Below are 17,840 nucleotides of genomic sequence, written 5' to 3'. Positions count from 1 at the left end.
TCCCAGGTGTTGTATATATATTTATACACTGTATTCAGTTTAGCTAGAACCGTTCCTGTTATTCTCTTCATAATATACTGACAGGCAGGCAGGTGATTGTGCTAGCTGCAGTATTTTCACTTAGTGTACTGTGTCCTTTGCACTGTGTGCAGCTAAAGCTTACCTGAATACAATTGCTGGTGTTCTCATACAAGTCCCTGTCTTGTTTGCACCGCCTGTATACTGCTGTTCAGAATATATAGGGCCTGGGGGCCCCACTTTTTTTAATTTGGGTGCGGGGTTCCCCTTAATATCCATACAAGACCCAAAGGGGCTGGTAATGGCCTGGGGGGAACCCATGCCATTTTTCTCAATAATTTCCATCCATATTCCCGGGGCCAGACATTACATTAAAGCCGCAAGCAGTTTTAAATTACTTTAAATCACAGGCATACTATAGACACCCAGCAGGTACGATATTTAACTTTTTTTTCACTTTAGGCATCATTAAAATCACTGCTCCTGAAAAAAACTGCAGTTTTTAAAACTTTTTTTTGCATTGATAAATGTCCCCTGGGGAAGGATCTGGGTCCCCAGACCCTTTTTAGGACAATAACTTGCATGTTAGCCTTTAGGCCCCGTACACACCATAGAATCTATCCGCAGATAAATCCCATCGAATGGGTTTCAGCGGATAGATTCTATGGTGTGTACACTCCGGCGGATATTTATCTGCGGATATTTCCGAATTTCAGCAGATAGATATTTGTCGACATGCACAGAATATCTATCCGCTGGAATCCGATCCCACGGATGGATCCGCTCGTCTGTACAGACTCACCGGATCCATCCGTCCAAAGGGATTCCCCGCACGCGTCGTAATGATTTGACGCATGCGTGGAATTCCTTATATGACAGCGTCGCGCCTGTCGCCGCGTCATAATCGCGGCGACGGCGCGACACGTCATCGCCAGAGGATTTCCGCGCGGATTTCAATGCGATGGTGAGTACACTCCATCGCATAGAAATCTGCGGAAATCTTTGAGAGGATTTATCCGTGGAAACAGTCCGCTGGACCGTATCCGCGGATAAATTCTCTCGTGTGTATGGGGCCTTAAAATTAGCACTTTTGATTTAGAACGTTTGAGTCCCATAGACTTTAATGGGGTTCTAAAGTTTGTGCAAACTTTCTGTCCGTTCGCAGGTTCTGGCGAGAACCAAACCGGGGGGTTGTTCGGCTCATCCCTATTTATAAACAAAAGCAGTCCCCCCAACAATGATAATTTTTAGGGGTCCAGTAAATAATCACTTAGTTGTAAGGCTGTACCGAATTACCAGCAGGTAAAGGCTAAACATTTTAGTTGATGATTCCAGGTAAAGAAAAGCAAGTGACTATTGCTGACCTTCTGAAAATACTAGTTGCCTAAGCCCCCATTCACATCTAGGCGTTTTAACGCCTGTAGTGCTACGCCGCTGCCACCAGAGGGATGAAAACACATGTCCCTCTATGGAGATGGTTCCGGACCTTTTTTTCAGGTGGCTTTCGGCGTTCGGCTAGGAGATGGGAACCATCTCCATAGAGGGGGTCAATCTGGGGCACATCTAGGCGGACAATACCGGTGTTTTGTCGCCGCAAATCGCGGTACAAAACGCCACTATTTGTACCGCGATTTGCAGCGACAAAACGCTGCGAATTTGTCTGCCTAGGTGTGAATGGAGCCTAAGGCTCCATTCACATCTAGGCGACAAAACGCCCGACGCCGGACGCTTGTGCCGCTAGAGGGGGAAATTCCCATTGATGTCTATGGAGATGGTTCACATCTCATAGACGCCGTACGCCTGTCGCCTGAAAAAAAGTCCCGGACCCTTTTTTTCAGGCGACATTGGCGTTCGCCCATTGACAGCAATGGGAAGAATCTGAAAAAAAAAAAAAAGATACACTATCCGCGGCAAAATATGCCGTGTACGCGGAGTTGCTTGTCGCGGAGATGTGAATGGAGCCTAACTGTCTCTGGTTAAAGTAAAGTCAGAACACCTATCTCCAAACACAAAATCCACTTGCTCCAACTCAGAAAAAAAAAAACTGAAACCACTGTATCGCCATAATAGCCAGGCAACCATCATTTTTAGTAGATAAAATCAGCAATGACACCCTATATTTTTCTCCTGGTACAGGTTTCTTTTAAAGCCAGGGGACGGCACTGTCCTGATTCATTGAGGAATAACAAATGCAATTTTTATTGAAAAACTCAATTTTTACTGTTCAGATACCCAGAAAGCTGGAAAACATGGGTCCTGGGCAGCTGAGAAATATTGCCCTGGAATTGAATGATTGCGTAAGTGCTGCACAAACTCCCAGGGCTTTGTAAATGAAGATACACTATTGTTTAAAAAAAATAAAGGAATTGTTTACCTTTCAGGATCACGCTCATGAAATTCCCAGGAGCAAGTATAATTCTTTCTTACTGTGTTTAGTGACTCCTTAGTAGCGTTATATGTGATGGAGACCAGCAAATAATCTCTCAAATATCCCTTGTAGGCAAAACACACCTGAAAGATGATTCACATTTAAATGAGATACAGACTACAGACGTATTCAGAATGTCCTTATTTGAAGCAAAACTAGAAAGATCAATTGTATAATCATTTGTTTGCTTAAAGTTTGTTTTAAATTGTAGAATTGTTTTTTTATACTGTTTATATTAAATCTTTGTTTAACCAATTAACATTTATTACAGGAACAGGATGCACCTATGAAACACGTATTACAGAGCACCAAGGGACTTGTAAATAAGCTGATTGCTTTCAGACTCTCTCTCTAATTGGAACTTAAAGCGGGGGTTCACCCTATAAAATAAAATAAAAATATTTTTTTTTCTTCTAGCCTAAAATTCGGCATTGTAGCGCGAGCTACAGTATGCCGGTCTTAATTTTTTTATCGCCGTACTCACTGTTATATCGTACATAGTAGATTCCGACTGCCCACGGGGAATGGGCGTTCCAATCCAGACGGAAGGTGATTGACGGCCGGCTCTGGCGCGTCACGCTTCTCCGGAAATAGCCGAAATAGGCTTGGCTCTTCACGGCGCCTGCGCATAGTCTGTGCGCAGGCGCCGTGAAGAGCCGAGACCTACTCCGGCTGTCTTCGGGGAGCGTGACGTGCCAGAGCCGGCCGTCAATCACCCTCCCTCTTGAAAGGAACGCCCATTCCCCGCGGGCAGTCAGAATCTACTATGTACGATATAACAGTGAGTACGGGGATAAAAAAATTAAGACCGGCATACTGTAGCTCGCGCTACAATGCCGAATTTAATGCTGAAATGTTGTTCTGCAGGGTGAACCCCCGCTTTAATATAGTCTCCTGGTACAGAGAAGCAGGGAGGCGGAGCTAGAAGGAGGAGTCACTGCACTGTGTGTAAATTTTAGCTTGAGTTACTGATATATATATTATATACACAGGGGCAGATCCACATAGATCTGCACCGGCGCAGCGTATGTCAGATACCAAGCAAAAAAATTAGTTTGTAAGACCGCTGCACAAATATGGTGTGACATAAAGTATTGCAACAACCACCATTTTATTCTCTAGGGTGTCTGGAAAAAAAAAATATATATATATATATATATATATATATATATATATATATATATTATGTTTGGGGGATCCAAGTAATTTTCTTGCAAAAAAAAATTATTTTAACTTGTAAAAAACAAGTTCGAAAAATAATCCTGGTCCTTAAGTGTTTAATTGAACAAGCTAGAAGCTGATTGGCTACCATGCAGAGCTGCAACAGATTTTGCACTCTCCAGTTTTAGCAAATCAACCCCACAGTGTCATCACCTGTAGTAATCTGTATTTTTAGTGTTACAAAAAGGGTGTTTTCAGCAATTGTTTTACTAGTGTGAGTGTTGCTGTTCTGCCAGGCAGGACCAAAGTAAGGATTTTCCAGCTCATTTGACAGGATCACAGAGCTGAACAATCAAATCTATAGCAGAGTGCTTCCCTGCACAAGCCTTGTCAATGGTCTGCTAAGAGGCTTCATGTGGAGTCTTTGTTAGGGCGTAATCCGCCACGCTTAATGGCTGACAGCATGTTGTCGGGTTACATAGAAACCATTGTAACTGAAGTTATATTTAAATATGGCTCTTTCAATTTAGGTGAAAGAATTCTGTTTATTGATTGAGTTATCATACTTCCCAACTGTCCCTGATTTCGAGGGACTGTCCCTGATTTGGAGCAATGTCCCTCTGTCCCCCATTCCTCCTCATTTGTCCCTCATTGTGGTCTGATCTATTAGGTGTATATAAAATACACTTTTTATCTATCAAAAAGTGTTTCCCAGTGCTAAACCTTTCATCTGACTTCTAAATTGCTGCATTTCTAAATTCCAAAAGCCAATATAAAGCAATAGTAGTGGTAAAAAAAGCACTTGTGGGTTTAACCAATCTTATTTTTTTTGTACAATTCTCCTTTAAGGGGGAGTAACAAGGGGTGTGTCCTATACCTGCATACTTTTGGTGATAGGTGTCCCTCATTCCCATCTCAGAAAGTTGGCAGACATGGAGTTTTTATTGCAGTATTCCACATAAACGAATGTGTATGTAATCCCAAAATACATTTTTACTAAGTTTAGTATCAGGCCTCAGGGCTCATTCACACCATATTTATTGAGCTGCATTGGTCAACACTGACTCAATGTAGGGGCACATAGAAAACATTTTTTTTTTCATGCAGTTTAGCGCTAAAAAAAGTGCCTAAATACAGCCCGAAAAACTCCTGCCCTGCGGTGTGTTTTCCTTCCCATTGAAAACAATAGGACACCGCGGTAACACTGCCGGCAATACGGTAGCGGTAATACTGAGACGCATTGCCAGCGGTATTAACCCCTTTTTGTCCGCTAGCAGGGGTTAAAACCGCACCGCTATCGGCCGAATACCGCCGCAATTCCGATGGTTTAGCGCTATACCAGCAGCGCACCTCCCGCCCCAGTGTGAAAGAGGCTGAAGCCTACTTTCTCATTTGTGCGAAGTGGGACTGTATGCAATTTTGCGTGCGTTCCCACATCGCACAAATGTGCAATGCACAAAAAAATGGCTTACCATTTGTAAGAGCGCAGCAGTGCCATACATTCTTAAAAGTGTCACCAAACACCTAAGGCCCCTTTCACAGGGGGCGGATCAGTAATGTTCCGCCTCCGTAAGCTCAGCGGGGATCACTCCGTAGATCCCCGCTGAGCCGGCGGATAACAGGGCTGTCCCCGCACACTGTGCAGGGACCGCCCTGTCTTTTCTCCGCTCTCCCCTATGGGTGGATCGGATGAACACGGACCGTCTGTCCGTGTTCATCCGATCCGCTCTGCAGACGGAAGAAAAAAATAGGGTTTTCTTCCGTCTGCAAAATCAGATGTTTGCGAAGGCGGACGATTACGGGTGTCAGCGGATATTTATCCGCTGACACCCGCAATCTCATTGGGACCAATGTATGTCCCGATTTTATCCGCAAACGGATGGATGAAAAAGCGGACATGCGGTCCGCACGTGTGAAAGGGGCCTTACTAACGTGCTCATCAAATCTTGCACCAAAACACATGATTGCACTTCTTTGGTGCCATTTTGAAATGCTAATTTTAGTCGAATTCAGCATGCATGTGGTCACAGCTACATAGGTGTGAATGGAGCCTTGCACTGAGGTGCAATGTGATGCCCTGCATATAAATGCTTCAAGTCTGGATTTATACCCGGCACAACTCACTGCATCAGAGTTGAATGATGTGTGATTTTAAAAAGTTAAAAAGTAAGTAGTAACTCCAAAGACATGCTGGTAGGTTAATTGGCTTCTGTCTAAATTGGCTCTAGTATATATGGATGCGAGTTAGGGACTTCTAGCCGAATTCAGGTAGGGGCGCGTATCTTCAAGGCGGCGCAGCGTATTGTATTTACACTACGCCGCCTTAAGTCAGAGAGGCAAGTACTGCATTCACAAAGTACTTGCCTCCTAACTTACGGCGGCGTAGCGTAAATGGGGCCGGCGTAAGCGCGCCTAATTCAAATGGGGAGTGACCCGACGTGATTGACGTTTTTTACGAACGGCGCATGCGCCGTCCGTGTACATATCCCAGTGTGCATTGCTCCAAAGTACGCCGCAAGGACGTATTGGTTTCGACGTGAACGTAAATTACATCCAGCCCCATTCACAGACGACTTACGCAAACGACGTAACATTTTCAAATTTCGACGCGGGAACGACGGCCATACTTAACATTGACTACGCCTCCTAGGGGGCAGCTTTATCTTTACGCGGCGTATCTTACAGAAACGGCGTATCTTTGCTGCGACGGGCACACGTACGTTTGTGAATCGGCGTATCTAGTCATTTACATATTCTACGCCGAACTTAACGGAAGCGCCACCTAGCGGCCAGCCTAAAAATTACACTTTAAGATACGACAGCGTAAGAGACTTACGCCGCTCGTATCTTAGCCTAATTTAAGCGTTTCTGGTTTCCAGAATACGCTTAAATTAACGGGTAGATTCAGAGTTACGACGGCGTATCTACTGATACACCAGCGTATCTCTCTATGAATCTGGCTATTAGATTGTAAGCTCCTTGAGGGTAGAGGCCGATGTGAATGTACAATGTATATGTAAAGCACTGTCTAAATTGACGACGATATACAAGTACCTTAAATAATAATAATAGTACTACAAAGCGTTGCTACAACATATTGCACTACCTTACACACCGTACACCAGTACGTATTGGTTTAGCAACAGGTTAGAGTGAATGAGCCTCTGTATACCGTTTTCCTAAACAAATAATGCTGCACTTCCTGCAGCAGGTTGACAATGCCCTGTGTTCTCCTTTAGTTACATAGTTAGTCAGGTTGAAAAAAGACACAAGTTCATCCAGTTCAACCAAAAACAAATAAAAAATACAATCCCAGATACACAAACCTATATCCACAGTTGATCCAGAGGAAGGTGAAAACTCCCATCAGAGCATGATCCAATTTGCTACAGCAGGGGAAAAAATCTTTCTTGATCACCCGAGAGGCAATCGGATATTCCCCGGATCAACTTTACCTATAAATGTTAGTACCCAGTTATTATATTATATAATGTACATTTAGGAAAGAATCCAGGCCTTTTTAAAAGCAATCTACTGAGCTTGCCAGAACCACCTCTGTAGGGAGTCTGTTCTACATTTTCACATCTCTTACTGTGAAGAAACCTTTTCGTATTTGGAGATGAAATCTTTTTCCTCTAGACGTAAAGAGTGCCCCCTTGTCCTCTGTGATGACCTTAAAGTGAATAAATCAACACCAAGTTCACTATATGGACCATTGATATCCCCCTTAATCTCCTCTTCTCAAGAGGGAATAGATTCAGTTCCTCTAATCGTTCCTCATAGCTGAGCTCCTTTATGTCTCTTATCAGTTTGGTTGCCCTTCTCTGCACTTTCTCCAGTTCTCCGATATCCTTTTTGAGAACTGGTGCCCAAAACTGAACTGCATATTCCAGATGAGACAACAATGTTTGTCGCGCCAAGGCACTCCCAGGCGCAAGCAGGGATAGTGGTAAAAGCAAGTTAACCTTCTAACCATAAACAATGATAAATATATTGCATGGATAGGAAGTGAGAGAAATGGTAAGGGGATGATGTTTACCAGTTAAATTATTAGAATATTAAAAAATCGTTATAAAATACCAAAATGGTTAATAGATATAAATAGTCCAAAGTAAAAGTCCATTTGTCCTGGGTGATAACCTTAGGGCCTCGTACACACGACCGAGTTTCTCGGCAAAAACCAGCAAGAAACTTGCTGGGAGATATTTTTTTGCCGAGGAAACCGGTCGTGTGTACATTTTCATCGAGGAAACTGTCGAGAAACTCGACGAGCCAAAAAGAGAGCAAGTTCTCTATTTCCTTGACGAGAATGGAGAAACTTGGCTTGTCGAGTTCCGACGGCTTCACAAGGAACCTCGACGAGCAAAACGATGTGTTTCGCCCGTCGAGTTTCTCGGTCGTGTGTACGAGGCCTAAGGATAGTGAAAAACTGTAAATCCACACTGGAAAGGCAGCTAGCTGAGGAGCTATAACATATTAGGAACATAAAAGACAAAAGAGCAGTGCCAATCTGAGTGTAGTAGTTATAAAAGCACACTTTATTCACAAATAGTTTAACTGGTTAAATGGGTCACAACATATCTTGTACATTGATTTTGCACTGTATGCATGTACCTACATGGCTGTACTTGTTTAACTCCAGTTTTTCCAATGAATCAGATGCCTTTAGAATATATCTGGGCTTAAACATGCTGAACATCCCACAAAATGGCTCTGTCCACCCGGCCTTCACTCCATTTGTGCCGGGCTCATTCATCTCATCTAACATAGGAACAGGGAAGGGAGAAAGGGGGTTCGTTATTTATTCTAATTCCTGATTGTATTTAATTTTTTTCATAAACTGCTTCATTTTGTATTAAATAAAGGAGTGAAGCACTCATTGGCGGTGTCATGGTGAAAACATTTGTAATAACAGTTTGCTATTGGACATTTTTCTGAAATTAAAATGTATACAGTATATATATATATATATATATATATATATATATATATATATATATATATATATATATATATATATATATATATATATATATATATATATATATATATACATATACAGTACAGACCAACATTTTGGACACACCTTCTCATTCAAAGAGTTTTCTTTATTTTTATGACTATGAAAATTGTAGATTCACACTGAAGGCATCAAAACTGTGGAATTATACATAACAAAAAAGTGTGAAACAACTGAAAATATATTTCATATTCTAGGTCCTTCAAAGTAGCCACCTTTTGCAGCAGACACATCTCTAGAACTGATAAGAGGAGACTGTGTGAATCAGGCCTTCATGGTATAATATCTGCTAGGAAACCACTGCTAAAGAAAGGCAACAAGCAGAAGAGACTTGTTTGGGTAAAGAACACAAGGAATGGACATTAGACCAGTGGAAATATGTGCTTTGGTCTGATGAGTCCAAACTTGAGATCTTTGGTTTCAACCCCCGTGTCTTTGTGTGACGCAGAAAAGGTGAACGGATGGACTCTACATGCCTGGTTCCCACCGTGAAGCATGGAGGAGGAGGTGTGATGGTGTGGGGGTGCTTTGCTGGTGACACTGTTGGGGATTTAATCAAAATTGAAGGCATACTGAACCAGCATGGCTACCACAGCATCTTGCAGCGGCATGCTATTCCATCCGGTTTGCGTTTAGTTGGACCATCATTTATTTTTCAACAGGACAATGACCCCAAACACACCTCCAGGCTGTGTAAGGGCTATTTGACCAAGAAGGAGAGTGATGGGGTGCTGTGCCAGGTGACTACCTCTTGAAGCTCATCAAGAGAATGCCAAGAGTGTGCCAAGCAGTAATCAAAGCAAAAGGTGGCTACTTTGAAGAACCTAGAATATGAAATATATTTTATTTATTTTTATATTTAGTTTTGATGCCTTCAGTGTGAATCTACAATTTTCATAGTCATGAAAATAAAGAAAACTCTTTGAATGAGAAGGTGTGTCCAAACTTTTGGTCTGTACTGTGTGTGTGTATATATATATATCTTTTTTTTAAGTTTTAGGTAGGTGTGAAAAAAATGCTGTAAATTAGGAATGCTTTCAAAAATAGAAGTGTTAATAAATTATTTCTATCAATTAACAAAATGGAAAATAAATGAATAGAAGAGAAATCCAAATCAATATTTGGTGTGACCACCCATTGCCTTAAAAACAGCATCAATTCTTCTAGGTACACTTGCACAAAGTCTTTGAAGGAACTTGGCAGGTAGGTTGTTCCAATCATCTTGGAGAATTAACAGATCTTCTATGGATGTAGTCTGCCTCAAATCCTTCTGTCTCTTCATGTAATCCCAAACAGACTCCATGGTGTTGAGATCAGGGCTCTGTGGGGACAAAACCATCACTTCCAGGGCTCCTTGTTCTGAAGACAGTTCTTAGTGACATTGGGCCAGATTCAGGTAGATCCGCGCAATATTTGCGTGGGCAAAGGGCAACGATTTTTGCTCTGCGCCCACGCAAATATTTTGATATGCCCGCGATTCACAGAGCAGTAGCTCCGTAAATTGCGCGGGCGCTATGCTAAATAGCCCGGCGTAAGGGCGCCTAATGTAAATGATCCCGCCGGGGGCGGGAATCATTTAAATTAGGCGCGCTCCCGCGCCGAGCGAACAGCGCATGCTCCGTCGGGAAACTTTCAAGGACGTCATTTGCTTCTAAGTGAACGTGAATGGCGTCCAGCGCCATTCACGAATCACTTACGTAAACGACATAAAATTTAAATATCACGAGCTGGAAGGGCGGCTATACTTTAGCATTGGCTGCCCCTGCTACAGCAACTCCGTACCTTGCGTGTGCAGGGCCCGCGCAACTTTTGTGAATCGGTGGTAGTATGCAATTTGCATACTATACGCCGATCACAATGGCCGCGCCCCCTAGCGGACAACGCAAGAATGCAGCCTGAGATATGAAGGCATAAGGAGGCTTATGCCTGTCATATCCTAGGCTGCAGTCCGCGTAGCGATGTTCCTGAATCAGGGGCATTCGCTACGCGGGAGCAAAACAGCTATTGCGCCACGCAACCTATGGTTGCGCGGGCGCAATAGCTTCTTGAATCTGGGCCACTGGCTGTACTGTATGTTTGGGGTTGTTGTCCTGCTATAGAATAAATTCGGAGCCAATCACACACCTCCCTGGTGGTAGGTTATGATGGATAAGAATCTGTCTGTATTTTTGAGGACACCATTGATCCTAACCAAATCTCCATTTGCAGAAATGCAGGTTTAAACTTGCAAGGATCCTCCACCACGCTTTGCTGTTTCCAGAAGACACTTATTGTACTGCTCTCCAGCCCTTCGCCAACAAACTGCCTACTGATAAAGCCAAAATATTTCACATTTTGGCTCATCAGTCCAGAGCACCTGCTGCCATTTTTCTGCACCCCAGTTACTATGTTTTCCTGCATAGTTGAGTCACTTAGGCTTGTTTCCATGTCAGAAGTATCGATTTTTGGCCATAATTCTTCTATGAAGAACACTTCTGGCCAGACTTGAACGGACAGTAGATGGGTGTATCTGAGTGCCACTGGTTTCCCCCAGTTCTGTGCTGATGGCATTATGCTGTCAAAGGGATATAAGCAGGATGTGTCTTTCATCTGCTACATTAGGTTCCCTTGGCCAACTACTGTTTCAATATTGCCTGATTGATGGTATGCATTTATTTGCCTTTAGAAATATCCTCGAAATGCAGGTTGGATGCTACCAGGGTGAATGAGGCCTAACACTGCAATAAAAATTCAAACCTCTTCACAGATTTCTGGACCGAGAAATGAAGACACTGCTAAGAAGGGTTATTATTTTCCTATCTCTAATATGGCTATTTCCAATACCAATGATCCTTAGTGAAGTTTGTCTCATAGTATTTCTATTATTATGATTCATGTCTTACCTTCTTCAAATCCATAACTGTAGAAGATATCTCCTAGGGGCAGATCTGTGACACAGTGGACTGACAGCATGTCCTCAATGACCAACTGTATCTGTGGAAACAAAAGGACAACTCTTATGTTTATAAAATGGAAGAATAGATTTGCAATATTCCATAGGATACAGTCTGATACTTACCTGCTTGGCAGTGCTGTTCAGGTGAATTGGTTTACTTGCTACACCGTCCCAACAAAACTGGACCAGACCTTCCCCTGAAAAAGTCATTCTCTGAAGAACAAAATAGTTACATATAATTGGTATAAATTGCTGCCACTGCAGTGATCATCACTATCTTCCATGTCTTGTGCGCAGGCACCATTCAGAAAATGTCTTGTATTTTTTCTTCTCTGATTGGAGGAGATGGAAAGACGGGGACAGGGCGCCACAATCTCCACGTCATCTAAACAGAGAATTCCTTGTATTTGTTGAGACATATACAAGCATACCTCTAAATGGCAGCCATGCCTAGCAAGTGACCACTTGTGTTAACTATGCATCAGGGCAGCCGTTCAGTGCAGGACCTGGAAAACAGTGGTGACCACTGTAGTTGCGGTGGCTACTACAGTGATTCTCCACTCCCACTGGCATCCCATAGGTATGGAAGATGTATACGTACATTGGTCCAAGATGGCTCAATGTAACTATGCAGTAAACACTATCCCTGAACTTCAGCTATAAATAAACAGATCGCCCTCTTCTTACCTGGATTTCCGGAAGGCGGGAAGATTTGGCCACTATCTGATGCTTCTCTCGTTGGTAAGTGTTCACCACCTCTGGATTCAGCCAGGTGTTGTGAATCTGAACGCCAACTTTCATGCTGGGCTTTGGTCCTGTGCCATACTGTAACATCTCTATGTAATATTTCTTGCCACGTAAAAGCTCAATTTTTAAGGATTTCTGTTTCCAGCGATCGTCCCAGTCCAGCTCCCAATGGTCAGTCCATGTTGGAATGCCGTGTGGTATGGAAGCAATTTCAAACTTCAAAACAATAAATGTACAATATATTAGTGCTCATCCACTGCAACCAATCAGATTTTACTTTTCACTTTCCTATTTTGAACAGAGCATATGAAAGAGAGACTCTGCTTGGCCATTATGGGTTTTATTTATAAAAATGTGCATAGCAGTATCGTTATCTAGTGGCTAAATGCTGTATTTTCCATTGTAAATCAGTGAAAAAATCCAGCAAATAGCCTAAAAACATAGGGGTAGATTCAGAAAGAAGTTACGCTGGCGTATCTATTGATACGCCGTGTAACTTCTAGGATGCTCCGGCGTATCTTTTTTCTGTATTCAGAAAACAAGATACGCCGGAATTTGGCTAAGATCCGACTGGCGTAAGTCTCTTAAGCCATCGTATCTTAGTTGCATATTTACGCTGGCCGCTAGGTGGCGCTTCCGTCGATTTACGCGAGGAATATGCAAATTAGGTAGATACGCCGATTTAGAAACGTACGTCTTGCGCATTTTTTTACGTCGTTTGTGTTCGGCTTTTTCCGGCGTAAAGTTATCCCTGCTATATGAGGCGTATCCTATGTTAAGTATGGACGTCGGGCCAGCGTCGAATTTTCCGTTGATTACGTCGTTTGCGTAAGTCGTTCGCGAATAGGGCTGTGCGTAATTTACGTTCACGTCGAAAGCATTGTCTTTTTGCGGGTTAATTTGGAGCATGCGCACTGGGTTACGTTCACGGACAGCGCATGCGCCGTTAGTCAAAAACGTCAATTACGTGGGGTCAGCCTTCATTACCATACAACACGCCCCACTACATGGATAATTTGAATTCCGCGGGCTTACGCCAGGCCACATACGCTACGCCGCCTTAACTTAGGGCGCAGGTTCTTTGTGAATACAGAACCTGCCTCACTAAGTTACGGCGGCGTAGCGTATCTGAGATACGCTACGCCCGCACAAAGTTACGGCGAGCTATCTGAATCTAGCCCATATTTTTTTTGCCCCTGAGTAACACAATGCTTATGTGTGATTGGGCACCATTGAATATAATGAGAATCTTGATGTAGAGTGTTTTGACGCGTTTCCAGAAACCACTCAGGTTAGCAGTAAAAGCAAACAGTAGTTCTAATCATTGCCCACTGTGTCCAAAACTAGAAAAAAAAATGGCTTGACAAAAAAAAATATTTTATTTTTACTACAGAATGTACCAGTTACTCTATACATGATTCTTTCATAACCAATTTAAAAATTGAACATATGATTTCTGCCAGTATGTGAACGATGCCTTTCAGCGATGCTACGGATCTTAAAAACTCTGCAACTTTCCTGCAATCAGCTGTACAAAATTCCTGAGTTAGGCTCCACTATTTGTAAGAATAAAATATTACCTTTAGTTCAGCCTTCTCTGAAGAACTGAGGAAGAGTTTGGCTTTGCTGTCTGCCTGTATCCAGAATGTGTAATTGTTTGTCTCTGGACACACAAAGAATCCTTGTAGCCTTGCACTGTATAGAGAGATATCTTAGTGAATGAATATAGATGCTAACACAGGAAAAAATACACAGTATTTAAAGGTCATCACCCAAAATGTATTTCCAATTATAGGAGGGCTCTGGTGTATGAAGTCAACCTTTGGGGATAAGGATCTCCTTCCCAAACTTCCTACTACAAGGAAGGCAAGCAAGACCATGACGTTCTGGGTAAACATTAGGATTTGTGTATTGGAGAGACTTTGCTACGACAACATGGACACCCCCACCCATTTTGGGACAAACCATCACCCCTAGCACCAAAGTTAAAAGTCTCGGAGTCACTTTTGACTCCGACATGAAAATGGATGCACAAATAGGATCAGTAGTCAGCGGCAGTGGCGTCACTAGGGTTGGTGTCACCCGGTGCGGTAAAACATGGTGTCACCCCCCCTCTGTGTAGGCTGCCCAGCACCAAGCAGGCAGCGCACGGGCACGGGGCGCACCCCAAACCAGCCCCTGTAAATTATAGTATAGGGCAGTATAGTGGCAGGTTAGGGTAGTATAGAGTGGTATAGTGGCAGGTTGGTGTAGTGGGGTGGTATAGGACAGGGTTAGGTGGTATAGGGCATGTTGGGGTGATATAGGGTAGTTTGGGGTGGTATAGGGCAAGTTAGGGTTGCATAGGGCAGGTTGGGGTGGTATAGGGCAAGTTAGGGTGGTACAGGGCAGGTTGGGGTGGTATAGTGCAAGTTAGGGTGGCATAGGGCAAGTTGGGATGGCATGGGAAATCACTCCCTAGAATCACTCCCTAGGACATACTTAACCCCTTCCTCAACCCCTAGTGGTTAACCATTTCCCTGCCAGTGTCATTTACACAGTAATCAGTGCATTTTTATAGCACTGATCGCTGCATAAATGACAATGGTCCCAAAATAGCGGAAAAAGTGTCCGCCATAATCTCACAGTCACAATAAAAATCGCTGATCGCCGCCATTACTAGTGAAAAAAATATATAAATAAAAATGCCATAAAACTATCCCCTATTTTGTAGACGCTATAACTTTTGCGCAAACCAATCAATAAACGGGTATTGCAATTTTTTTACCAAACATTTGTAGAAGAATACGTATCGGCCTAAACTGAGGAAAAAATATTTTTTTTTATATATTTTTGGGGATATTTATTATAGCAAAAAGTAAAAAATAATGCTTTCTTTTCAAAATTCTCGCTCTATTTTTGTTTATAGAGCAAAAAATAAAAATCACAGAGGTGATCAAATACCACCAAAAGAAAGCTCTATTTGGGGAAAAATTAACATCAATTTTGGTTTGGGAGCCACGTCGCACGACAGCCAAATCCTCCGGCGCTGAAGTGGTTAAGGACCAGCCGCCAGGTTGGCTTCCCTGGATGAATCCCAGTAGCTGTACATCGGCCACTTTAAGACCACTAGGGGGTCAATGTGTCAATGTGAACAGACAGATCCCCGTTCTGTCAGGGGAGAGGAGACAGATCTGTTGTTCATACTGATTATGAACAGCGATCGATCTCCTCCTCCAGGCAATCCCATCCTCCCACAGTTAGAAACACTCCCTAGGACACAAATTGAACCCCTTGATCACCCCCTAGTATTAACCCCTTCCCTGACAATGAGATTTATACAGTAATCAGTGGCTATTTTAAGCTCTCGTTTTACAAATGTCAATGGTCCCAAAAAAGTATCAACAGTATCTGTCTGCCGCAATGTCGCACTCCCACTAAAAATCGCAGATCTCCGCCATTACTAGTAAAAAAAAAAAATAATAATAATAATAATAATAATAAAAATGCCATAAATGTATCCCCTATTTTGCAGACGCTATAACTTTTGTGCAAACCAATCAATATACGCTTATTGAGATTTATTTTACCAAAAATATGTAGAAGAACACATATCGGCCTTGTCATGGACCTTGGAATGCGGAAGTGTTTCTCCTTGAAATCTGTTACACAGTGGGGGGTCTTCTGCCCTGTCTTAAGGCTAACCCCCCCCCTCCAGACGGCTCAATGGTCTGGAAGAAAAGCATTGTTCTGTGTCTGGCTGTTTGTGTTTGTGTCTCATTACACATAGCAGTCCTCCTATTCAAGCTATCGGACCAATCCCTGCTGACCCTGTTTCAAGTCCTCATTTGCATGGCTAAGAGGACCTAATTGAGAACTACAATGTATTTACAATTGACCAATATGAAAGTGATTGTTGGGGGCAGGGGGGGGGGGGGGGGTAAACAGGGGAAGACATTTATTATAACAAAAAAGTAAAAAAATAACTTTGAATTGTTTCATTTGGTTATAGCGCAAAAAATAAAAAACCGCAGAGGTGATCAAATACCACCAAAAGAAAGCTCTATTTGTGAGATAAAAAGTCAGCTAAAACAACGCATTGCCGTATCGAAAAAATGGCCTGGTCATTAAGGGGGTAAACCCTTCCAGTCCTTAAGTGGTATATATATATATATATATATATATATATATATATATTTTTATACTGTTTTAAATCCTGGAGTTCAGCTTTAAGTATCTGATGTATACCATAAATGATTACAGTGGTGTATGCTCCCAGTTAATTTTCTGTCACCTGAAAGGGCGCCCTGGTTTCAGTCTGATGTCTGGAGAACTGGCGTCTGGGACCATTAATCCATGGAGAAGTAAAGGCTTGTCAGTAATATCTAGATCAGCCACTCCATCCCACAGTTCAAACCACAACCCTCGGTTACCTGTGTACAGAATGCAAAATATTTAAACCAAAGAACAAAAATGTAATATATTGAAGCTAATTAGCCCTTGGATGTGTTGGCTGCATTAGTTTTCTTTTTTTTTCAGGCTCCCTGAGGATCCTGACAGTAAAATACTTTCTGCCTAGGGTGACATTTCTCACTCATTGTATTGTATCTTGTCACCATAGGACAGGAAGTGTCTAAGGATTAAAGAACACTTCCCTTCTCTTCTTTATAACAGAGGGGAGGTGCAGAGGTGTTACTATAACCCTTTAGGAGGAGGGGGGTACAAGAAACCATGAAGGACCCCCCTGACCCCAGGGGACCTTCCCTCAGATCCCAGGGCCCCTGATTCTCATTGCAGTCCCAATTCACACGGCTACACTTTGAAATATATGTTTTAACAGGACATTCTAGGCCCATATTCGTATTATATACGGTACATAGACCACAATAAGAGAAAAAGTCGGACTATATAAAATTCAATGAGAATTCCTGTGATAGGAATTATATCCGGTCCCCTCTCTATGAGCTTATTTAGGACTGAATTTATACAATTGCTTGTCTCCCACAATCCAAACCCTAATACGCAGAGAGGATTACTATACTACACTCATGTGTCCTGATGAAGCTTAACTTTGGCGAAACACGTTGACACATGAGGATCTCCCTTACAAGATTTATCAAGCAGGAGCATTATATATGCTTTATGTACAGTTGATCAATTAAGCACCATAAATCTATGTTTTCATGAAATATTCTGGTTTTAAAGACTATCTATAATAAAAAGTAGAATTTTATTTAAGACTCCTTGTCTGGCCTATATAGTCCAACTTTTCTTCTTTTGGTTACTGCTACAACTTATCAAGCGACTATCAATGAGTGCCATATCAATCAATGCTAGTTGCAGCGACAAAAAATGCTACTTTTCTGTGACTTTGGTGCAATTTGAGTGCCATAGACTGCAATGTTAAATCACACAAGTCGCAAGGGAGTTGCAGGGAAGTCACAAGCAAGTCACGACTTTGGGGTCGCAACAGTGTGAACTGACCCTTTCACATGTTCTGTAGTGGGCCCCATTCCTGCCATCTATGGGGCCCCTTCACAGTGGCAGAAAGC

The 17,840-nt window shown here is 42.5% G+C and overlaps 1 protein-coding gene across 1 annotated transcript in view; it reads right to left on the bottom strand.

Annotated features, from left to right (window-relative positions):
- Positions 1–2,388: 2,388 nt before the first annotated feature.
- The window catches only part of LOC120935612 (fibrocystin-like), a 78,540-nt gene continuing 63,088 nt past the window's right edge, over positions 2,389–17,840 (bottom strand). Inside the window, exons 13-19 of the mRNA XM_040347661.1 lie at positions 16,583–16,721; positions 13,890–14,004; positions 12,250–12,525; positions 11,686–11,775; positions 11,510–11,600; positions 8,226–8,368; positions 2,389–2,529 (exon numbers count right to left, since the gene is read on the bottom strand). Coding sequence (XP_040203595.1) covers positions 2,389–2,529; positions 8,226–8,368; positions 11,510–11,600; positions 11,686–11,775; positions 12,250–12,525; positions 13,890–14,004; positions 16,583–16,721 — 995 coding nt within the window. The remainder of the gene's footprint in view (positions 2,530–8,225; positions 8,369–11,509; positions 11,601–11,685; positions 11,776–12,249; positions 12,526–13,889; positions 14,005–16,582; positions 16,722–17,840) is intronic.

This window comes from Rana temporaria, chromosome 4, assembly GCF_905171775.1.
Source record: "Rana temporaria chromosome 4, aRanTem1.1, whole genome shotgun sequence".
NCBI classification, from domain to species: Eukaryota; Metazoa; Chordata; class Amphibia; order Anura; family Ranidae; genus Rana; species Rana temporaria.
This window is presented reverse-complemented; position numbering and strand designations above follow the sequence as displayed.